The sequence below is a fragment of the Danio rerio genome, chromosome 10 (genome assembly GCF_049306965.1).
Source record: "Danio rerio strain Tuebingen ecotype United States chromosome 10, GRCz12tu, whole genome shotgun sequence".
Lineage (NCBI taxonomy): Eukaryota > Metazoa > Chordata > Actinopteri > Cypriniformes > Danionidae > Danio > Danio rerio.
The window spans coordinates 43538549-43562650 of record NC_133185.1 but is presented as its reverse complement, the minus strand read 5'-3'; the positions used below and the strand labels follow the sequence as shown (position 1 = coordinate 43562650).

At 36.1% G+C, this 24102-nt stretch overlaps 2 protein-coding genes and 1 long non-coding RNA gene across 10 annotated transcripts in view; 2 read left to right on the top strand and 1 right to left on the bottom strand.

Annotated features, from left to right (window-relative positions):
* Nucleotides 1-7442, top strand: part of gdpd5a (glycerophosphodiester phosphodiesterase domain containing 5a) — a 70725-nt gene extending 63283 nt beyond the window's left edge. The window contains exons 14-17 of one of the 2 annotated variants that reach the window (XM_009305589.5): nt 609-691; nt 1009-1023; nt 4402-4514; nt 6536-7442. In XM_009305589.5, coding sequence (XP_009303864.2) covers nt 609-691; nt 1009-1023; nt 4402-4514; nt 6536-6651 — 327 coding nt within the window. In that variant the 3' untranslated portion in view covers nt 6652-7442. The remainder of the gene's footprint in view (nt 1-608; nt 692-1008; nt 1024-4401; nt 4515-6535) is intronic. The other variant, XM_677714.9, reaches the window with a different exon arrangement.
* Nucleotides 7443-8572: 1130 nt separating this feature from the next.
* Nucleotides 8573-24102, top strand: part of LOC141376441 (uncharacterized) — a 110323-nt gene continuing 94793 nt past the window's right edge. For 2 of the 5 annotated variants that reach the window (XR_012386511.1, XR_012386510.1), the window contains exons 1-2: nt 8573-8738; nt 10001-10125. This is a non-coding gene — a long non-coding RNA (uncharacterized lncRNA). Of the gene's footprint in view, nt 8739-8937; nt 9149-10000; nt 10126-24102 lie in introns of those variants that run through there. The other 3 variants (XR_012386513.1, XR_012386514.1, XR_012386512.1) reach the window with 2 other exon arrangements.
* The window catches only part of samsn1b (SAM domain, SH3 domain and nuclear localisation signals 1b), a 31243-nt gene continuing 18791 nt past the window's right edge, over nt 11651-24102 (bottom strand). For 2 of the 3 annotated variants that reach the window (XM_005169164.6, XM_009305561.5), the window contains exons 10-16: nt 21700-21774; nt 21497-21622; nt 19074-19194; nt 17080-17231; nt 16787-16993; nt 14545-14695; nt 11651-12166 (exon numbers count right to left, since the gene is read on the bottom strand). In XM_005169164.6, coding sequence (XP_005169221.2) covers nt 11988-12166; nt 14545-14695; nt 16787-16993; nt 17080-17231; nt 19074-19194; nt 21497-21622; nt 21700-21774 — 1011 coding nt within the window. In that variant the 3' untranslated portion in view covers nt 11651-11987. 3 annotated transcript variants of the gene reach the window in all.

The window sequence follows — 24102 nt, the reverse complement described above, 5'->3', positions numbered from 1 at the left end:
TATATTATAATATAATATAATATAATATAATATAATATAATATAATATAATATAATATAATATAATATAAGTATAAAACAGATTATATAAAATACATTTATAAATACTAAATTAGATTATATAAAAAAAACTTTCATAATTCATGGCATTTTATTTATTTATTTTTATTTTCCTAAGGATTTTTGTGCATGTATATGCTGATATAAAGTATTTTTTGTTTCATTTTATAGATTTTATTTAGTTTTGTTTATTTTGCATAGCACAATATGTAAACATGTTTGACAGTATTTTTGACTAAAGAAATCAAACAGCATCTATAATATAATGAATATAATTATTAAAAACGTAGCTATATAATGAATTGATATACTAAACAGGTTACTTTTTCATAATTCTAATTTGGCATTTTATTATTTTTTTATACGTTTTTTGTACGTGTATGTGGTGATTATGAAATCTTTTTTATTTAATTTTATTTAATTTTATGTTTTTAAATTAATGTAATTTTATTCTACATGATTTGTCCTCCTCAGATCCTCTTTTATGCATTAATATTAATACATAATAAATAAATAAAAAAATTTGTCGTTTGTTTTTGTTGTCTGTAGAGCGCAGATGAATACGGCCTGATATGGATCACTTCAGATTTAATCTCCATTGCGATTGTTGTTGGCATTTTCATATTTCAGAAGTAAGTTGAACTTTTATCATTTTTCAATACTTGATTTAACACAACACAATGCGGAGTGGATGCGCTTCTGCAGTATCAGTACTGGCTTTTAAACGCTGGATTGGATGATTCTGCCTCTCATATGACCCCCTCTGCACGAACGTCTGTCTAATTCTGAGTGCAGTCTTTGGCATTAATGTCAGCTTTGTTTAGTAGTTAGCGTGCTTGCTGCATCTAGCGCTTCTCAACTGATGCCTGTGCTCTTTTCTCCTTCTGTGATCTCTCTTTTCCTCTGTTTTCTGCTCTTTGCATGCATCTGTCTGCTGCTGCACGCTCAGCTTTCACCTGATCAGGTAATTGATGAGTATTTTAGCAAAACTACAAACTTTATATGTACGTGCTGTTTTGGGGTCTTGATTTGTTGAGCTTCCATTTTTGTCTGTGTGTCTTCTTTGTCGTCTTTTCATATGTTTTTGTTCTAGTATAGCAGCTACAGTTGAAGTCAGAATTATTAGTTAATTATTAATAATTTTTTTCCAAATGTTTCTGAAGTGAAGTGTATTTATAAACTCATTTCGAGAGCATAACATGCTTATGATTGATCACGGCTGGCCCCGCATTATTCAATTTATGATTCACCAATCAGTGGATTCCTAAGTCTCTATAAATAACCTAAGTTCCATATCATAGTCATCTTCGTTATGAAGAGTTCCCCCCTTCCACCCCTACGCCTATTGGTTAGCACTGTTGCCTCCTAGCAAGTATGTCTTTGGTTCTAGTCCTTACCAAGCCAGTTGATGTTTCTGTGCGGAGTATACATGTTCTCCCTGTGTTCGTGTGGGTTTCCCCCCGTTTCCTCCCACCATTTAAAAACATTCAACTTAAGTTAATTGACTAATCCAAATCAGCCCCATAGACATGCTCCTAGTTAGTAGTTATCTCTTCATAACAGCCCCTAACTGCACACTAGCCTCAAACAACGAGTTCTCGAGACCAACCTGAGCTCAAACTCCCCTCTCACCCTGGAAACGGGAAGGAGCCCCGGGCTTGAGGATCTTATGAGCTCAGGGCTTTATTTTTTTTTTAAGGTCAATATTATTAGCCCCCTTATCATTATACATTGATTTGCCTAATTAATAATAATAATAATAATTCCTTACATTTATATAGCGCTTTTCTGGGCACTCAAAGCGCTTTACACAGTGGGGGGAATCTCCTCATCTACCACCAGTGTGCAGCATCCACCTGGATGACGCGACGGCAGCCATTTTGCGCCAGACCGCACACCACACACCAGCTGATTGGTGGAGAGGAGACAGTGATGCAGCCAATTGAATATGGGGATGGTTAGGAGGCCATGATAGACAAAGGCCAGTGGGCAGATTTGGCCAGGATGCCGGGGTTAAACCCCTTCTCTTTTCGAAGGACATCCTGGGATTTTTAACGACCACAGAGAGTCGGGACCTCGGTTTAACGTCTCATCCGAAAGACGGCGCTCACTGAGCAGTATAGCGTCCCCATCACTATACTGGGGCATTAGGACCCACACAGACCGCAGGTTGGGCGCCCCCTGCTGGCCTAACCTGCCTAGTTAGGGTTAGTGTAATGTTTGTTGTGGTTTTTGATTTTTGATAGGGTTGTGTTTGAATTTGTATGTTGCACTTTGCACGAAGTTCACTAATGAAACTGCCTGTGATTTGTCCGTTTCTGTGCATCATTAACAGATGGTGAATTTAATATTTGCTCTTTCCGTGAGAAAAATGCTATAGGGCTCTATTTTGACGGTCCATGCGCAGAGCAAAAAAAACGCAGGGCGCAAACGCTATCAGGGCGTGTCAGAACGCGTTTTTGCTAATTTAAGGACGGGAAAATCTGCTTTGCGCCGTGGCGCATGGTCTAAAAGGGTTGAGTTTATCTTCTTAATGAGTTATAGGTGTGTTTTGAGAATAAACCAACTAGAGTCTCATCTCCCATTCCCTTTAAGAGCCAGCTGCGTCGCGCCAAGAGCGCATTCACTATTTACAGGACGCAAAGTAAGTCTTAGTGGCAAAAAAATTAGCATTTCACTACAGTTAACAGTTTTTTAACAGAAAACTGTTAAACAGAGAATCTACTGCTTGAGAATGAGAGATAATGGATCTACTTTCACATTCGCTCGTGGATAGGGAAACCTTTACGCACAGACATCAATTAGTCTATAAATAAATAATTTTGTTTGTTAAGCGCAAATATTCGTTTCAAAACTATTTCTAAATTCAGTTTTAATTTCCAGCAAACGAATAAATGAACAATAATAACGAAGTGTGCTCAAAAACCTGAGTTATATCCTAAAACACATGCTGTGCCCCATATGGTCTAAAACCTGCAGGTGGGCAAATCTAAGCTTGTTTTTAATAAAACAAATATAAATATGGCTATAACAAATAATACTGCTAATTATAATAACATTATACAAAAGCAAATTGTTATGAATGAACTGAAAAAGCCTCCCGAGATGAAGAAGACATAAAAGCAGTGATTTTTCATATTTATGTAGGCTAGAAAATAATATGTTTTGTAATATTTTAATCCTTTATATTTATATCCTATATCTATTCTTATTATTTACTATATATATCCTTAATATTTAAATTTTTTGATATGTATAGATATTTGCCTATTGCTCTCTTGTGCGTATTAAGCAGTGTGTAAGCAAGGCGCAACTCTGCGCCGGAGTTTAGACCGGGTTTGATATATATAATATGAGCGCTAATGCATTTGGTATTTAAACAGCGTAGCGCAACGCCTCAAAACGACTCTTGCGCCAAGCTGAAACTACCAAAAGACTATTGCGCCGCGTCTTGCGCCACATTGCGTATGATAGGGCCCATAATGTTTAAGCTGGACCAATTGCATCTCCCGAATCCCACTCAGTGCTGCTGAACTGTTTGTGTTCTTTAAGACTTTACATATCGCATGAATTAGGACTGCATGAAATGATATAAAAGGGAAATGCGTGCTCAGATGCGTGATGCGCACAGAAACCTGCTCTCTATGCTAAATTAGTTTTTCTTTCATCTTTTGCAGCCTGAATTGTTTACAATTATTAAAACTGAATACTTTAATCAAGATTATAAATGAGGACGAGGTAGTACTGTCGCCTCACAGCAAGAAGGTCGCTGGGTTGCTGGTTCGCACCTCGGTTCAGTTGGCGTTTCTGTGTGAAGTTTGCATGTTCTCCCTGCCTTCACGTGGGTTTCCTCCGGGTGCTCCGGTTTCCCCCACAGTCCAAAGACATGCGGTACAGGTGAAATGGGTTGGCTAAATTGTCCGTAGTGTATGAGTGTGTGTGTGTGAATGTGTGTGTGGATGTTTCCCAGAGATGGGTTGCGGCTGGAAGGGCATCCGCTGCATAAACACATGCTGGATAAGTTGGCGGTTAATTCCGCTGTGGCGACCCCGGATTAATAAAGGGACTAAGCCGACATGAAATGAATGAATGAATGAGTCTGGCTTGCCAAAACATGTTTTTTGAAGCTCACGGTCCCATCTTACGCTGCTTTCTCAGTTATGAAACGCATCACAAAAAAAATAGTTGTAAACTGATGTAGAGCCTGGGTGGACCAGAAGCCAGCCCTGTAGAGCCGGGCCTGATAAATATCACAGTTAATATGAAACCTTCTGAACCGTTTCAGTGCATTCAGAGTGTTAGAAGTGTGTATTGTTGACCGTGTGTGTGTGTCCTCACACAGGTGGAAGATGAGTGGGATGCGCAGCTATAACCCTGAGCAGATCATGCTGAGTGCTGTGGTGCGGCGGCCGAGTCGAGACGTCAATATGATGAAGGAGAAGCTGATCTTCTCAGGTCAGAGTCAAGAGTCTTTCTCCACATGCTGCTTTCTGAGATCTGCTGATGCACAGCGCCCCCTGCTGACACTCATCACGCAAGGCCGTTAATATCATACACGCATATTCATTCATTCATTCTTCTTCATTTGGCCATGATGACAGCACATAATATTCATTCATTCTTTTTCCTTTGGCCTAATCCCTTTGTTCATTACGGATCACCACAGTGGAATGAACTGCCAACTTATCAAGTATATGTTTTACACAGCAGATGCCCTTCCAGCTGCAACCCAGTGCTGGGAAACTACATCCGTATGCTAAAAATAATTAATAATCTAAAACATACATATAATAATAAAATGCATGTACATATAATTTAAATAATAATAATAATTATATACATATATGTATGTGTGTGTGTATTAATAAATGTTATAAATGTTAACAAATAAAGGTTTAAATGAACATTTCATACAAACATTTTAAAATTTTTCTTTAAAAAATTTATCGAAGACAGAAGAGGGCAAAGTGAAAAAGGTTGAGTACTTATTGGAGTAGATTTTAGTTAATGGTGAGTTATTTCAATTTTATTTACTGGTCTAAAATATTTAGAAATAAACTAAAATGTTTTGTATATTTAGTTATTTAATATAAGTAGCTATATATTTATAGTTCTTTAGATTTCTGAGTTTAATACTAGGGCAGTCATCAGTCAGAATGAAATGTTTCATATATATTGCCACTGCGATATCACCTAGCAGCCCAAGACCAGTTACTCACTGAAGGTAAGCAGGGCTGAGCCTGGTCAGTAGCTGGATGGGAGACCACATGGGAAAACTAAGTTGCTGTTAGAAGTGGTGTTAGTGTGGTGCGGTCTGTGTGTGTCCTAATGCCCCAGTATAGTTAAGGGGACACTACACTGTCAGTGAGCACCTTCTATCGGATGAGATGTTAAACAGAGATCCTTACTCCCTGTGGTCATTAAAAATCCTATGAGAGTAGAGGCCTACTGTAAATTCCCTTCATCTCCTCTTAGGGCCTACTCACACTATGCCATCCGTACCGTGCTCAGGCCCGTTTCCCGGATCGTTTGAGAAGTGTGAGTGCGCTGAATCGGGCTCAAGCACGGTTCACTTGGCCGGCCCTAGCCCGGTTGGAAGAGGTGTGCCTGAGCGCGGTTCACTTGGGCTTTGGCGCGGTACGCTTGTGTGTGAGTGCAAAACGCGCCCAAAAGCCCAAAACTGAAAGCAAGACGTGACTTTTAAGAGACTGTTTCATATGGATTTATTAATCATTCTCACTGTTCAGTGAACGCAAACTGCCGTAGTTTATTAAAGACGCAAACTCCTCACAACACGACAGCTGCGCGCCTTCAGCAGACCTCCTCATTCCTGCAGCACGAGAGCTTTATGATTGTTTATGATATGAGCGCCAAAAGTGGCGGATCTGTTCGGCGAAATATCTGACTGCGTGTCACCGCATCCCTAAGGACTGTTTGGCAAAATATTTGACGGCATATCAAACGACTGAAACGATATAACTAGAGAAATCTCCACTGTGCTGCTGAGTGAGAGAGTGCTACAGCAGCGATGATGTAAGCGTGCCGAAGCCCGTTTGTGGTGTGAGCGCGGGCCGTCGGGGGAGATAGGAGGGGGGACAAGCGTGCTTTGGCCCGGTTCGAGGCAACTGTACATAGTGTGAGTACGGCCTTAGTCATCATGGCCCTCAATTATCTCCATTTACTGAACGGCTGTATCACTGTCTCTGCACTTCACCTTTAGCTGGTGTGTGGTGAGCGCACTGGCGCCGTTATCCTGTAGCTGCCATCGGATCATCCAAGTGGATGCTGCACACTGGTGGTGGTGTGGAGAGACCCCACCCTCATGATTGTGAAGCACTTGAGTGGCCATACTCAATAAACGTGCTATATAGATACACGCATTACATGGACTATATATATTATATCTCAGATCCTGTTTAACCTGTTGAACTTTCATGATTCTTCCTAATGAGTTTTGTTCTGGTTTCATCCTCCAGAGATCAACAATGGTGTCGGCAGCACAGACGAGCTCTCCGCGTTCACGGGAAACGGCCTGGACGTGTACACGCATGATGACATCATGACGCCCGCGCGACATACCGCCAAACTATAGACCACAACTTTAGACTGTTTGACACTGGACTGTATTTCACTCCTACAGTGTTCTGCTTTGATGCCTTACGTCCTGACGTCTTTTGTTTTGTTTCTGTATCAAACTGTATTTATAACAGAGCTGAGTAATTGTGCACTGTACATTTTTAGAGCTGAAAGCAGGTAATGAAAGTGTCCTATTATTAATGTTCTCGAGGAACGGACTGAACTTGAAGGGATTTAATGTTAAAGCATGCAGAAACCGAACCCTAAACTCACTTGATGTGATTATTTATTTTGTATTTATTTTATTTTTGTATGTAACGTATCATTTGCTTCTCTGCACTAGCTTCTCAGATCAGTTTTCTTTCTTCTACGATGCTGTACTGCTGACTTTATAAGTGATTTATTTTGTAATGAAATGCATTGAAATGTGTTTTTCCATAATAATTTGTAACAAATTCACGTATCAGTTGAATTTTAGGTGATATCAGACTATTTTATGCACTTTTTTTGTTGTTTAGAATGTGAACGGTTATTTTCATTGTACATTATTTTGGTAACACATGGCCGTATTCTGTCACACTCTGAACAAAATTGTGTCAATGATGATAACAGGATCCATAAATCAGTTTTACTTGTTAGCAAGGGTGCGTTCAAGTGGTTTAAAGTGAGTTAAAACATATATAATGTTACAAATATAATTATATTTCTGAGTAAATGATGTTCTCTTCATTTCTATCAAAACATCTTGAAACAAAATCAGGTGTTTGTGTCCTCAAAATAAAGAAACGCATCTGCATCATGTTAGAATAATTTCTGAAGGATCTTGTGACACTGAAAAATGACGCTATGATGCTGAAAATTCAGCTTGGTATCACAAGAATAAATTGCATAAAATTTTAAAATGTGTTCACAGAAGGAGTTATGGGGCTCTTCAGAGTTTAGTTCCAACACACTTACCTGCAGGTTTCAAACAAGCCTGAAGAACTCGTGTAGTTTCAGTTGTGTTTAATTAGCATTAAAGCTAAACTTCGCTCCATACCAGATGGCCATATATATTCATTCAAACTCAAAAAAGATTTGTGTCTTTAATGATAATGGTATCAAAGCAATTTTCCTTGGTAGCAAGGGTGCATTCAAGTGGTTTAAAGTGATGTTAAAACATAGAAATTGAAATATATTTTTAACATTATATAAGTAAATGATGTTCTCTTCGTTTCTACCAAAATATCTTGAAATAAAATCGGGTGTTTGTATCCACGAAATAAAGAAACGAATCTGCATCATATTAAAATAATTTCTGAAGGATCTTGTGACACTGAAAAATGACACAATGATGCTGAAAATTCAGCTTTGTATCACAAGAATAAATTGCATTACATTTTAAAAGGAGTTATTTTAACTTGCAATATTTCACATTACTGTATATATATATATATATATATATATATATATATATATATATATATATATATATATATATATATATATATATATATACACACACACACACACACACACACACACACACACACACACACACATACATATATTTATATTTATTCAGGGGCCCTTCAGAGTTTAGTGCCAACGCACTTGTAGGTTTCAAACTAGCCTGAAGGACTCAACTAGTTTCTGGTGTGTTAAGTTAGCATTAAAGCTAAACTTTGCATAGCTTGTTTTGGTAACACACATGGCCATATTCATTCCCACTTGTCAAAATTTGTCAATAATGATAACGTTATCCATAAATCAGTTTTACTTGGTTGCAAGGGTACATTCAAGTGGTTTATAGCTATTACAGAACATGTATAATAGTAAAAAATTATTATATTTACAAATTTCTATCAAAACATTGGGGGGAAAAACTAGCTTATTATGTGACACAATGACGTAATGACGCAAAAAATCATCGTTGTATCACAAGAAATTGCCTAATTATGTACAATTTCACAACATTTTTTACATACTGTACGTCACGGCTGTCAAAGAGCCGCAAACAAACCTGGAGGACTCAATTAGTTTCAGGTGTGTTTAATCAAAGCTAAACTTTGTATAACTGTGATCCTCCAGGAACTGAGTTGGACATCTGTGGTGCGAGTTAAGGTTAGTTATGAACGATATTATAAAGTGTTATCAATTTTTGAGAGAGAATTAAGCAAGAACTGTGACATAAGAACAGTTTTTACTGTAATGTTCATCTATGCTATAGTATTTTAGTTATAATGTTTGCTCTGTGTTTTCTGAATATATTCGGTAGAGGGCAGTAACATACCAAAAGCAACACACCTTCTCTTAAAAGAAGACAAACAGTGGCGTCTAAGGAAAAAAGCACCGGCAAATTATCAATATACTGTATTTCAATTGATTTCATAAACTAAAACGTGTGTTAAAAGCCATAGTGCACAGAAAAAAAATCCAATTTACTGTTAATTCACTCATAATAGGCGCGTTCACGACAGTCTGGAGCAGGGATTTCTCGACGTATAAAGACGTACGCGCTGGCGCAAACTCAGGTTAGTTGTAAATAATGCTGTTAATTTATCATTTACCACGAAGAAATGACAACAAAAGCAGTTTGACTAGAAATAACACACACACACACACACACACACACACACACATCCTCGCATTATTGTAAACCAATAGTAGCTATTCGTCTGCTCCAACGCGTGGATGGTGAAGAAGCAAAGTTGTAAATAATTTTCAGTTTCATTCACAGACTGATCATAAGCTTCATAATAAACCACGGCTGTTAATTTAATTTTGCCTGTATTTGCTTTTTTGATTCTCAAAGTGTCGATAAGCCATATGGCCTTGAGTTTTATGAATAATCAAGGAGTATTTTTTAGCACAGAAGGGGGTGGGTAAATTAGCAGCAACTTTTCATTTCTGTGTGAACTTTTTGGTTAATGTATTATAACATTAAATATGGATTCATTATTTAAAAAAATAATGCATAATGATAGATTCCAAAAAATAAATCTAATTCATTGTACACTTTTTCCCAGTGATGGATTGCAGCTGGAAGGGCATCTGGTGCATAAAACATATGCTAGATCAATTGGCGGTTCATTCCACTGTTGCGACACCTGTATTATTAAGGCACTTAAGACAAAATAAATTAATGAAATGTACACCGTATTGTTGACGAATACAGGGAAGCAGATTGTTAATACAAATACGCAAATGGTTTGCCTTTTTTTTAAATGAGGGTATGCTGAATCTGGCCATTTAATAATTGTGTCTTGCTAAATTAGTACAAACTTGGTTGAAAAGAATGCCACTCAGTGGATTTTAAATAAGTAAAAAGCTACTGGTAAAAGTAAGTTATGAATATGAATGTAATCTTGACTTTCTTCATTCAGCATGTTGATGTTATCCTGTGACCAATCAGCATCAGTTGAGTTGCTTCACTTCCATTCAAAAATCCACTCCTGTGGCCTCATTGGACCTCAGCTGCACACTTCCAAATCTCACTTGAAGTTTCCAGGTACATTTTTCTTTTCTTTTTTACTTCATGATACAGATATATGGGATTCTAGCAGTGATGGGAGACCCTAAGCTATTTAAAGCTTTGAAACAATTGAACCATTTGCTTTGCAACATTATTCACTGCTTTGAAGTGTCAAAACTACGTAAATGCAACAAAAACTCCAAAAATGAATGCATTAAAATGTGCTTTCAAATCTATCAAATGCTTTTAGCTTATCACCTTTAATGTTTATTTTGCCTGTCCAAAAAGAGATTATTCACAATAGTGTGTGCGCGTGTAAATGTGTATACATGTATGCATTTATCTGAGTATGTATTTGTTTATTTTGCCCTATTTACATTTGTTTTTTAGCATTTGTTTATCCGTGTTTTTATATTTTAGCTTTTGTGTTTGTTTGTGAAGCGCTGTGAGTTGCCTGTATGTAGGAAAAGTGCTATACAAATAAAAATGATTATTGTTATTACTATTGTTATTCCTTTTAGCTTAACGAATGTTTCATTAAAACGTCTAAAGCCTCCTTTCCACTGCACACGACAAATGACAAGCGACAGACCGGAAGTCATTCATTTCCAATGGAGAGTAGTCTGGGAGCTGTAATAATCTCCGTATCTGGAAAATTCGGATCCGAAATGAGCTGCGGATCCGTTGAAATATTAGACGTGATGATGTATACCAGTGTTGTCAAAGCAGGTCCGTGTGCGCGAGATGAGAAATAGGAGTCTGTAAGCTTTGCTTTTTGACTGTTTGTCGCCATCTTGTGAGTGAATAATGTGCAGGTTAGTGTATACTCCATCAGCTGTTTTAGTTTCTATCAGCTTTGCATTTGACTGTTTGGCGCCATCTAGTGACTGAATAATGTGCAAGTTTGTTCATACTGCATCAGCTGTTTCATTTTTGTCAGCTTTGCATTTTTGACTGTGTGGCGCCATCTTGTGACTGAATACTGTGCAGGTTAGTGTATACTCCATCAGCAGTTTTTGTTTGTCAGCTTTGCATTTTTGACTGTGTGGCGCCATCTTGTGACTAATTAGAATTAATTAATACTCCATTTAGCTGTTTTTATTTCTGTCAGATTTGCATTTAATAATGAATTAATGCACTATTACAATTTAGAACAATATGTTTTGTTGCAAATAGCCATGGGTAATAAGTGAGATAAAATACATTCAGGATGGTTGTTTCAATAGAATAAATCCCTTTAGTCGGATAAAACAGTGCTCCATTTTGCATACATTAACCTGTAGGATTTTATTCTGCAAAATCAACCTCCCGGATGTATTTTATTTGTTACTTGTCAAAGTAAGAACAATCCAAGAGGACTAGAATGCAGCAAAAAAAGCATGTTACTAGCATTACACATGACGGATATCGTGAACACTATAAATACTCAACTGCCCGCATGGTTTCAGAGCATTACTAATCTTATTTTTGTTGTGTTTGACTGACACTTTTAGTTTCAGGAAACCACTGATGTAAGCTCCATCTGTACCAGTAAACTTTTAGTAGACGTAACAGGCACATGTAGTAAGGATTATGTTTATTGCATAAAATATTGCATCTCAGTAGTTTGTTGTTTGTCTAATAACATCTGCAAGGCAAAGTTTAAATGGTTTACAAGAGCGAAGCCTCACCTCTCTCGCCATATTTACAACATATGTACAGTACATATCATCTTTAATATCAATGTGTCCGTGATGTGAGAATCCAGCACTCAAACCCTGGACCAAAACACTTTAATGCATTAAGTTTGAAACACAAAGCCTCCCTACACTGCCCAGAAATAGGTTGTGGTCAGCGGCTTTCAGTCTTTGCACCAATCAGAGGCAGATTGTGCTGAATAAACAGGCTGTGGTTGTGCTTCAGGGTGCCGGTGGGCTGAGAGGCGTTTGCTGGCTCTCTGTGTCCTCTTTACTGTTGTCTGAACAGTCTGATCCGATGTAGCAACCTGAGTCTCTGGGACAGTCGTTCAGTTCGGTCTTTTCTTCTTCAGAGGGAGATTTGGGTTCTTCATTTGTCTCTCCATGGCTCTGATTATTATCTGCATTAAAAAAAACAGATAGTTGGGGTGCTGATGTAATAACAACGTCATTAGATGATTGTGCATGCATTATTCATGCATTACTTGGAAGTTTGTTTTTGACACACGCAATGTTTTTTCTGTGTATTGCAGTGTTTTTGAGGTGTGGCTGTACTTCTGAAATTATAAGATAGATACCCACACAAACTCACTGCTCAACACACTTCCTGTAGGCTCTTTCATCACACGTAGGCAACTGGCCTCAATGACATTCACTTTTTTTCCACTAGCATGGTTATTTTTAGTTGTTGTTGTTTTTACTCTTTTAAGCAGAGATGCCAAAAGTTGGCCTATGATAACCTTTAATTTGGCCTGACATCCTATGCCTTTAAAAGAGATTGTCATTTCTAATTTAACAATCTTTTGTTTGTTTGTTTTATCAACGAGCTATAAAAAAGCAAGCTTGAATTAAATGTTTTAATGTTGTAAATGAATCAGATTTATTTGCATTTGTGTTGTATTATAAATGGAATTGTTTGTTTTCATTTGAATAAGTTAGTTATAAAATGTAATATATATATATATATATATATATATATATATATATATATATATATATATATATATATATATATATATATATATAATGCATTAGTTAGTCTAATACGATCAAAGTAAAACTTTCTATTTATTTTTAAATATTCTTTTAAAAATCAGGTAATTACCCCTGGCAACTTTGTAATACAGTTTGATATTTATTTACCTTCAGCACCACAGCCCTCAGCTATGTTTTTGGCCCTTCATAAGAAAAAGTTTGGGCACCCCTGCTTTTAAGCATCGTGCAGACATTTGGGGATGATATATTGCAATTTAAAGGTATTTCTTAAAAATTTAAAAAACATTTTTAAAAAATACCAACATTTGTTAAATATTCAAAGCATATTAATATATGCAAAAATATTAAAAATAGCTTGTTTTAAAATATATGTTACAATATTACATTGTTCCTTTTTTATTGAAAAGGTTCAGTTAATTGTGTCAGGACCTTTTGTACAATTCATGTTAATCTTATTCAGATATGTCTTACACAGTGGTCTATATTATTCATTAAATATAAATAAAATAAATAAATATCTAAATAAAATTCAAATTTTTCAGGTGTGACATTTTATTTATAGAAATATGTAATAGGAATGTGTGTGTGTGTGTGTGTGTGTGTGTGTGTGTGTGTGGGTGTGTGTGTGTGTGTGTGTGTGTGTGTGTATATGTGTATATATATATATATATATACATATGTTGCTAGTTTGTCACTTGGCATTTATGTGTGGAGTTTGCATGTTCTCCGCGTGTTCGCATGGGTTTCCTCTGGGTGCTCTGGTTTCCCCCACAAATCCAAAGACATCCGTTACAGGTGAATTGGATAAGCTAAATTGACAGTAGTGTATGTGTGTGAATGAATGTGTATGGATGTTTCAAAGTGATGGGTTGCAGCTGGAAGGTTATCCGCTGTGTAAAACGTAAGCTGGATAAGTTGGCAGTTCATTCCGCTCTGGCGACCCCAGATTAATAGAGACTAAGCCAAAAAGAAAATGAATAAATAATATTATTGTCATTTATAAAAAATAAAAATAATAATAATAATAATAATTATTATTATTATTATTAATAATATTATTATTGATATTATTGTTATTTCTGAAGGATCATGTGACTCTGAAAACTGGAGTAATGAAGGTGAAATATTCATCATTAAAATCGCTGGAATAAATTATTAAATTAAATTATAAACTACTTTTGAACAGTTATTTTATAGTGCAATAACATATCACAGTTTTACAATTTGTTCTGTAATTTTGATGAAATAAACGCAGCCTTGGGGAGCAGAAGCTCATTTTAAAACATTTAAAAATCATACTGACCCCAGACAGTCTGACCAGTTTAGTGTACAATATATATAAATATAAATAAATATATATATATATATATATATATATATATATAATCAGTTTAATTTTCTTATGTTTGTTTTATGTGTAGATTTTGAATAGTGTTCATAAACATCTATTTTAACCAGTCTCATTTTAATAAGCTAACATGCATTTGATCTAATCTTGGTTTTACTTTCAATGTTTATAACACTATGGTTAGCAGATACTCAGTGGGAAGGTACTAGATTTTATCTGAGGGAAAATGTGTGAAAATGTGCGCTTTCAGCCTGTCTCTTTGCCAGTGTTGCTTTGATGAGGTTTGTTTTTGAGTTTCTAAAGCACCAACCAGCATCAGCTCTTTACCCAAGTAATCTTTTTTAACAAGAGACAAAACTCAAAAACAAGTGTTAAAAAAGACCATTTTCTGTATCCAGTGCCATTTTTTTGTGATTCTGCTGTTGGACCACTTACATTCAGAGTCCAGCAGGTTTTCTGCTGCCGCCAGCAGTCTGTGTCTGTGTTCAGGATCAGTCATATTCAGCTCGACAAGATGCTGCTCCTTCAAATCCCGAAGATCCTCCACTGTCTGATAGCCATTCAGCAGCAGAGACGAAATGTGCTCCTGCAATAACAGTTCAAGCTATTAGAAGACTGCAAACCTTAGAGATAATGCATACCTCTAATTTCCTGTTTCTGAGATGTTTGCAACCCAGGCTCTTTGTAAATGCATTCCTCAGTCTATAATTTTTTTGCAAAATGTTAAACATGCTGCTCCGGTTACATTTTGTGGACTTTTCAGATGACAAATCCACTAGAGGGTGCTGTCTACAGTTTTTCTTTTACTGTTTTTTTTTACAGAAGATTGCGCTCTAGGCTAGTTTTTTTAACAGCAGATAGTGCTGTTGACAAATTTTTAACAGCAGGGTTGATCTAGGCTAGTTTTTAACAGTAGATGACACTAGACTACTTTTATCAGCTGATGGCGCTTTAATCTAGTTTAACAACAGATGGGTATCTAGGTTAGATTTTAACAGTAGATGATGCTGTAGACAATTTTTTTTATCAGCTGATTGCGCTCTAGGCTAGTTTTTTTAACAGCAGATGGCTCTCTAGGCTAGTTTTTTACCAGATGATGGCGCTCTAGGCTAGTTTGTAACAACAGGTGTCACTAAGGTAGTTCTTTTAACAGTTGATGGCACACTAGGTTAGGTTTTTAACCGCTGATGTCGCTCTAGGTTGGTTTTTTTTAACAGCTGATGTCGCTCTAGGTTAGGTATTTTGACAGCTGATGATGCTCTAGGTTAGGTTTTTAACAGCTGATATTGCTCTAGGTTAGTTATTTAACCGCTGATGTTGCTCTAGGTTGGTTTTTTTAACAGCTGATGTCGCTCTATGTTAGGTATTTTGACAGCTGATGTCACTCTAGGTAAGGTGTTTAACAGCTGATGTCGCTCTAGGTTAGGTTTTTAACAGCTGATGCTGCTCTATGTTAGGTTTTTAACAGCTGGTGGCGCTCTAGGTTATTTATTTAACCGCTGATGTCGCTCTAGGTTGGTTTTTTAACAGCTGATGTCGCTCTAGGTTAGGTTTTTAACAACTGATGTTGATCTAGGTTAGTTTTTTTAACAGCTGATGTCGCTCTAGGTTAATTGTTTTTGCAGCTAATGTTGCTCTAGACTCATTTTTAAACAGCTGATGCCGCTCTAGGCTAGATTTTAACAGCAGATAGTGCTCTAGGCTTTTTTCTAACAGCTAATGTCACTCTAGGCTTGTTTTTAATAGCAGATGCTCTCCAGGCAAGTTTTTCACAGCAGAAAATGCTCTAGGCCAGGGGTCACCAATCTTTGCCCTGGAGGGCCGGTGTCTCTGCAGGGTTTATCTACAACTTGCCTCAACACACCTGCCTGAATGCTTCAAGTATACCTAGTAAGACCTTGATTAGCTTGTTCAGGTGTGTTTGATTAGGGTTGGAGGTAAAATCTGCAGGACACTGTCCCTCCAGGAGCAAGTTTGGTGACCACTGCTCTAGGCTATAGTTTTTAACAGCATATGGCGCTCTAGGCTGGTTTTTAACAGTAGATGGCACTTGGTTAGTTTCTTTTAAGCTGATGGTGCTTTAGGCTAGTATTTTAACAAAAGATGGCGCTCTAGAACATTTTTTACCATACAGTGAAACGCTCGCGAGGAAGAATGTGTGTGTGTTCGAGATTCGAGATTGTAATTCCATTAAATCTTTCCTAGTTTTATTTAATAGTATTTTAGGGTCAATAAGTATTTGAAAGCAATCAGATGCAAGCAGAGTATGGCTGTTTGTAAAAGCATACAGCGCCAACTACTGTTGCAAAAAATCCATAAGAACTCAACAGAAGAGAGCATAGCAATGTAGTTTGAAAGTCTAACTTGACCTTTATAAGTCTTTTTGTCACAACTCTAGATATAGTTAACTTGTTTTGCAGTATTTATTTGGTGGTGTGCCAAGAACTGCACAAAAAATAATCCATTATTTGTGGGTAATTTGTCTTTGTAAATATCATAAGGGCGAAAAGGAGCTAAAGATGTCATACTGCCATGCAGCATTCATTTTTCTAGAAAATGCAGTCATACATTGAAGTACACTTGAAGTTTCACCAATATGTAAGCTGGAGCACATATATTTCCAATGAGCCTGTGTTGGATGTTTGTCCTAAAAGTGTTTAGAAAAGTGTTTAAGCACCTCCAGATTGAGTCTTTCCAGAAGCTCCTGCAGGGTTTTGGGTCGAGGTCTCCTGCTCCTCCGGTGAGCACGAATCCTCGGTTGTGGTGTGATTTCTTCCACCAACACGTCGACATAGATGAACTTAAAGTTTCCCACTTTCCCATTCAGCATTCCAGTCCAGATTCCCATTGGTGGTTTGTTGATGATGTCAATGACATCTCCAACCTTATATATTTATAAACAAAAAGCATGTAAATGGCTCTGAAAATCAACCTTCAGCTTCATCACTGAGCATCTTGGGTTAGTTTTACCTTGAGTTTGAGAGACTCGGTGTCGTATGGACTGGGAACAAAGTCAGTGTGGACTTTAGCTTTGCCGCAGAACTGGCCTGCAAAGGGCACCTCTTCTTCTAAACGCAGGCTGTCTCTGTTACTATAACCTTCAGAGCCGCTGGTCACACCACCTAAAGCATCAGGAAACGCAGAAACCAACCAGTGAAGCACAAACCACAGCTGAAATGTCACAAGCACATCTACGCCAAAGCTCAGCAAACTGAAACAATGTGCAAGTGTGTCAGTCAAACATTTCTAGGAAGATGTAACAAAATAATACAGTGCATAAAATAAATTTTGTAAGTAAAAAGATTGAAATATGTCATTAAGGCAGCTTGTTTCTGGCACACAATAAAAAAATTTTTGAGATTGTCATGCAGTTGTGCAGTCAAAGTAAAAATGGCAAACTACAGTATTTAGTATTTACAACTCCACTAATGCATGCAACAACATACAGCATAGTGTTAACAATAAAGTAAACTGATCAACTAATCAATACTCTACTATACTTTAGTTTTTGCTACATCAAACAGGTGTATTGTACTGTAATATAACAAAATGTAGAACACTTAAAGGTCTTATGAAGTGCTTTGAAATGTGCATTTATTTTATTTGAAGTTTGACATAATCTCAACTGAAACATGAAGGCTGGGTGGGACATATAGTAGCTACTCCCTTTTTGCAAATACCACAATTTTTTGTTTTATCACAGCTCACTAAGAGTGATTGAGATTCATCCAATGAAAAGCAAATGAGAAGCGTCTTGAAGGGAGCGGGGCATGTCTGATACTAGAGAGCATTTGATTGGTCAGAAGATTTGATGAGAAACTGAAGTATGAGGTTATGTAAAAAAAAAACAATGATCTATTTAGGAGTAAGTGACAGTAAACTGCAAGCTTTTGGATGTTCCTATCTTCTAAATGCAAATTTTGTCGTTGTTTTAAAGTGCACTACATTATATATACAGTATCATTAGGACTAACATACTGAAAGTGACACCTTAAAACTTTATTTTAGTAGTAACTGTAAAAGCAGGCACTATTAAGCACTATTTTCGGCACTATTTTTCACTTGGTCTTAAAGCCTTCTTCGATGGGTTATTTTCATAGGTATTTTTAAACAATTTATTCCCCTGGTTTCACAAACAAGGTTTAAGGCTAGTCAAGATTAAATTGCATGTTTGAGCTGTCTCAACTCAAAATAACTTGCGGAGAGATGTTTTAAAATATGTCAATGTAATTTTTTTTTTTTTTTTTTGTCTTCAAGTGCACACCAGTAATATTTTTCTAAGGCCATTTTTATGAATGTGTCTTAAATAGCCTAATTTAACAAAGGCCTAGTCCTGGCTTAACCTAAGCCCTATGGCATAGCAGTCAAAATAGGATGAATGAGCTCATGTACAGTATGGAACAAATTCTGGACCTTTGTCAGTGAGGAGTGGTTCTTTAGAACCACCCAAACCCTTCTTGGCTACGGGCCTGTATGCATTGGTGATTGAAACCCAAAACTTTTTGCTTGTCTAGAAAATGCTTCTTGATTTAAAAATATGTAGATATTTGGACTTGAAACAAGACAAAATCAATAAGTAAGAAAGGCTTTTGTTGCATAAATTGTGTACGCATGGTTAGAGAATATTTTGAGTAATTATTTTAGTGGTCCGTTTGTTGAATTTAAGTTACATTTGCATCTATATGCCAACTAATTCTCATTAGATTTTAAGTAGGCTGTTAGGTTGGGGTTGGGGTTAGGGTTAGTGCAAGTTGACATATACTTGCAAAGATTCTTATAGTCAGTTAAAAGTCTGCTTAGCAGCCGTATCAACAAATATTAAGCAGGCAGTCTACTAATACTCAAATGGACCTTCTAAGTAAAGTGTTACCTTTTTGTTTGTCTACAAAATGCTTCTTGATTTAAGAATATTCAGATATTTAGACTAAAAAAGCTTGCGTTGCAGTAAGTGTAGTTGAGCTTACTAGATGAGCTTTGGCCGCTGTGCAGACTGAACAGACTCTCCACAGAGTTACTGGAGTGGTTGTTGCCTTTGGCCAGTGTGCTGTCCACAACGTCAGCTGCTGCAGCTTCATTCTCCTCGCCCTGTAGAGAGAAAAACATCAACAGTGTTCAGCCCACATGCAGGTACGAGTGCCAAGCTGATACGTGACTGGTGTCTTCAGGTGCTAAATCGGGTCTTGTGAGGCCTTGGGCCACTCGAGGGAGCAAAGTCTTTAATCCGCCAGAGCTGCCATTTTTACCTCCGATATGTGGAAGCTGCGTGTAATCCACCAACGCAAGCTCTTTAGAGTAACTACAGCGGCAAATAAAGGAGCACTGCTTTATTCAGTTAGTTTAGTGAAGTTGCTGTTTATTAAGTAAGTGTGAAATAAATGGGAGAATCACTGTGGTGTGATGTTTTGTTTAGCTTTAGTACTCGCACATACCTCTTTACTTGAAATAGACATGCACTGTAAAAACACGCTGGGTTCCACACAATTGATTTGTGTTTTTGACATATTTAAGTGGCTTAAACTTAAAAAAAAAAAAAAAAAAACTCAGGAATTGTGTTGTTGCAGCTCATTTTAAATAAGAAGTTTGAAAAAACAGCTAGCATATTTTTTTGGGTGTGGTAGATTTACATTTACATTTACATTTAGTCATTTAGCAGACGCTTTTATCCAAAGCGACTTACAAATGAGGATCTTTCAAGCTTTTAAATAACATTTGCTCTTTTACTTATTTGTTGCTAAACTAATTTACACCTAAAAATTATGAAAATGCTTCGTAAATAATAGTAAAGTACAAAAACAATACTTAATAATGAAATTATATACTGTTTTTTCCATATGAAATCTATTGTACAGCTCTGAACACTTTACTCAACACATTATTTTGCAGCTTGTTCAAACTACTAATGTAAAATGAGCCTGAACAACACTATTCTTAAGGGTTTAAGATTGAGCTCAGGTCGATCTCAAAACTCCCCCGCTGCTGAGAGTTAACTAAGGTTAACTTCCTGAGAGTAAGACATTTAGGAAAATTATTTAAGCTCATTTTTTTTTTCTTTAATTATAGAGCATATTTGGATGGTGGGAGGAGGGGGGTTTCTTCCAGATTACGATAGTTGTACAAAGGAAATAAGAATATATATAAATATATTATTAAATATTAAATAAATATATAAATAAACAAATAATGACTTTGGATCCTTTGATCGGAGAAGATAATGTGGGCCAGCTGGTCAATCATGAGCACATGCTCCTCTCGAAATTAGTTTGTTAAACTTCATTTAAAACACATACGTTTTACTACTGTTACAATAGAGAAAAATAAGATTAATTAAGTATCACGTTTAACAACTATAGTGAGATGAGATGCAGCGGAATATCCTTTTTGAATTGTCTGTCATGCACTGCTTTCACCAGGGGAGGTGTGCTCAAAGCACCCGCTGACTGCCTGGAGCTCTTACGTCCACATACGCTGCAGCACATGAGAGTGTGTGTGTCTGTGTGTGTGTGATGTGCATTTTCAGTGGTATAGTGTGGACGGAGATCTTTTTAGTAACGCCAGTGTGGAAGTAGGTCGTTTTTATTATAAAATGACGTTTTAAAACTAAAACGTATTAGTTTAAACGGGGCCTTAATCGATTTGTGTTGAATGAAATGTGTGGAACCCTGCATTTTTTTACAGTGTTGGAATATACAGTAGCAGATCATAAACACTACTTGTACAATATTGTATGGTAATTTCTATCTTTTTTTTTTTAGCTTTTTTTCCCCCCAAAAAACACATTTTTCCATGAGTAGATACTGAGCTATCACTGTGAGTTTGACGCATTATAAACTCTTAGAAAATAAAAAACCTCTCAGTTTAACTTTTTATTCCCAAATTTAAAAACCATTTTGTTGTCTATCAAATGAAACAAACATAAAGTAAGGAATCTCCTTTAATGATTAAATGAATTTTGGCAAAATTAAATATACAAATATGGGTGAGATAACCTCGAACATGCTAAATATATAAAAAAATAAAACGTTTTAATGTTGGTAATTTCTATGCTACTTCTGTTTAATAACTTAATGACATTTTAGTGGATGACTTTTGGAAATCGTGATAAAAAAACAATATAACAGTCATAATTTTTGCCACCAAAAAAACAACTACAAATAAATGGAACACATTCTAAAATATGAAAACATGACCAAATTCACCCTATAAAGACTATTTATGATGTAACATTTAGTAACATCATCAAATTTCAATCTCAGAACAGCAGTTTTGATTGTTGATTAAAATAAAAATCACTTGTAGCTTAACCTAAAGGACCCTCACCTCTAAGTGTTTCAACATCGCTCGATTAAGGCTTTTGATGCTGTTTTAAAAGTTAAAGGTGAGTGCTCACCGTTTCCTCTGACAGGGCTTTCGTGTATTTCCGGCCCATTTTTTTCCGCATGGTCAGCGAGATGTTCTTCATCTTCTTGCTTAGACCTCCTGATTTACTGGGATCCACCTCAGGGCTTTCCACAGGCTACACACACACACACCTGAATTTCAATACTAGACATTCTAGTGTTTATGCACATTACTGAAAAGTAAAACACTCACCAAACTTTCTACTTTATCCTCTGCCTTGACCTGATTGGGCTGTTGTCTGTCAAATATCCCAAAACTGGTGGACCGCTGAAAGAAAACAAAGAGATAAAGTCGATTAGCAGTGGTCAACCGTCTTGATTTAGTTGTTCATTTCACACCACAGAGTCTTGTGGTCACTGACGAGATCTCCAAACACAGTGACTGTTTCACATGGAGTTTGTTTGCTAGCTAAAAAAACAAGAATGTAATTCAATCCAGTGTTTACGTAATGTATTATTTCACCAGAACAGATGGACAGAGAATTTTAATTAATTAAAAAATAGATAAATGTTTTACCTTTGGCTTGTTTCTTGATTTATCAGAGGCATTTGATGGTTTTCTTTGAAGCATTTTTAGTGATTCTGTTTTATTTCTCCCCTGTCAGAAAGCAGCTCAGCTCTTATTGAAGACACTTGTACTGGCCTGAAGCCACTCACACACTCAGTCAAGTCGAAACTTACTTCCTCACCACACACAGGATGTGAGTGAGCGTCTACTCGACATCTCTAATCACTGGCTTTAAAAAAAGTGCCCTCGTCCCAGTGACAACTTTTTAGAGCACTACATGCAACTGTTGCAATGTAATTTCTGTGACCTTTAGATTTACAAACGCAATGTTGTTAGCATTCATTTATTAATATGTACAGTATTAAAAGCATCCAGAGAGAGAGATCAGTTTGTTGTAGTTACGTGTGTGTGTGTGTGTGTGTGTGTATATGTGTATATATATATATATATATATATATATATATATATATATATATATATATATATATATATATATATATATATATATATATATATATGTATATATATATAGTGATGGGCAAAAACTGTTTGTGAATAATTGCACCTGAAACAAAAGTTTGTTTAGACTTAAGATATGTGTGTATCACTGTAAAAAAGTTATTTCCGGCAGCTGGAAAAAAAATGTAAAAGAACAGCCATTCAATTACAGAAATTTACTGTAAAATAACAGACATTAAACTATAGAAATTTCCTTGAATTTAAATTTCTGGTACATTTCTGTAATTCAACCTTGGTTATTTTACAGTAAATTTCTGTAATTTAAAGGCTGTTATTTTATGGTTTATTTCCGGCACCCCACTTGCTGGAAATAAACCAAAAAATTAAGTTTTTAAAAAAGTATTGTGTGTGTGTGTGTGTGTGTGTGTGTGTGTGTGTGTGTGTGTGTGTGTGTGTGTGTGTGTGTGTGTGTGTGTATCTATCCATCCATCTATCCATCCATCCATCCATCCATCCATCCATACAACAGTTCTGTCTGGTTTTCGAATCTGATTGGCTGATAGCTGTGATATATTTAAGTAATATCAGCACCCGTACAGCCTTTTTAACCTTTGTGTATTACTCTGCCCACATACAGCCAGCAAAAAGCAGACACTACAGAAGATGCTTGCTCAACTGTTTAACTGTCAGCTTATGATTTGAATCCAGAAGAAAGTAGTTCCTCATACAAAAGCACATATAAACACAATATCACACGAGTAGCAATGCAATATGGCTGTATATCGGCACTGGTGGGGGCTATAAGGCACTCTGCCTGTGGCCTCGTGCCAACGCACGCCTCCCACCAGTGCCGATATACAGCCATATTGCATTGCTACTCGTGTGATATTGCTCATATGTAATCATATATTTGAGAAAATGTTTATTTATATTTAAAAATATATTTATATTTACAAATGATATCTAAAAATTGATGTAACAAAGAATTCACTCACTCATATACACTGCTCAAAAAACTAAAGGGAACAATTAAACAACAATGTAACTCCAAGTGTTCCCTTTATTTTTTTGAGAAGTATAAATTATGCCAATATTTTTTTTGCGTCTATTTTTTTTTAGACGCGATTAAATACAATCACTCTGATACTAACTATTAGCTCTCCTTTTTAAAATTGTATTCTTTAAAAGAAATTATAATTTAAGTGGTGTTTAACAGACCAAGTACATTTATACAGTGTTTCCTATATTTAAAATTTTTCATTTATATTTTTTCTTTATTTTGTATATTATTTATTCTGGAGAAAGTTTTATTTAGTTTTACTTTAGTTTGGCTGTAATAAATTAAAAAAAAAGTGTTTTTCTCTTGTTTGAGAGAAATTTTAGGGTCAAAATTATTAGCCCCCTTATGATGTATTCCCAATTGTCTACAGCACAAACCACTGTTTTCCAATTACCGGTCTAATTGCCCTAACTTTCCTAGTTAACCTAATTAACCTAGTTAATACAACCTAGTACTAGTGTCTTGCAAAATAAGTAGAAAATATTATATACATTCATCATGGCAAAGAAAATATAAATTAGTTATTAGAAGTTAGTTAATAAAACTATTATATTCAAAAGTGTGTTCTT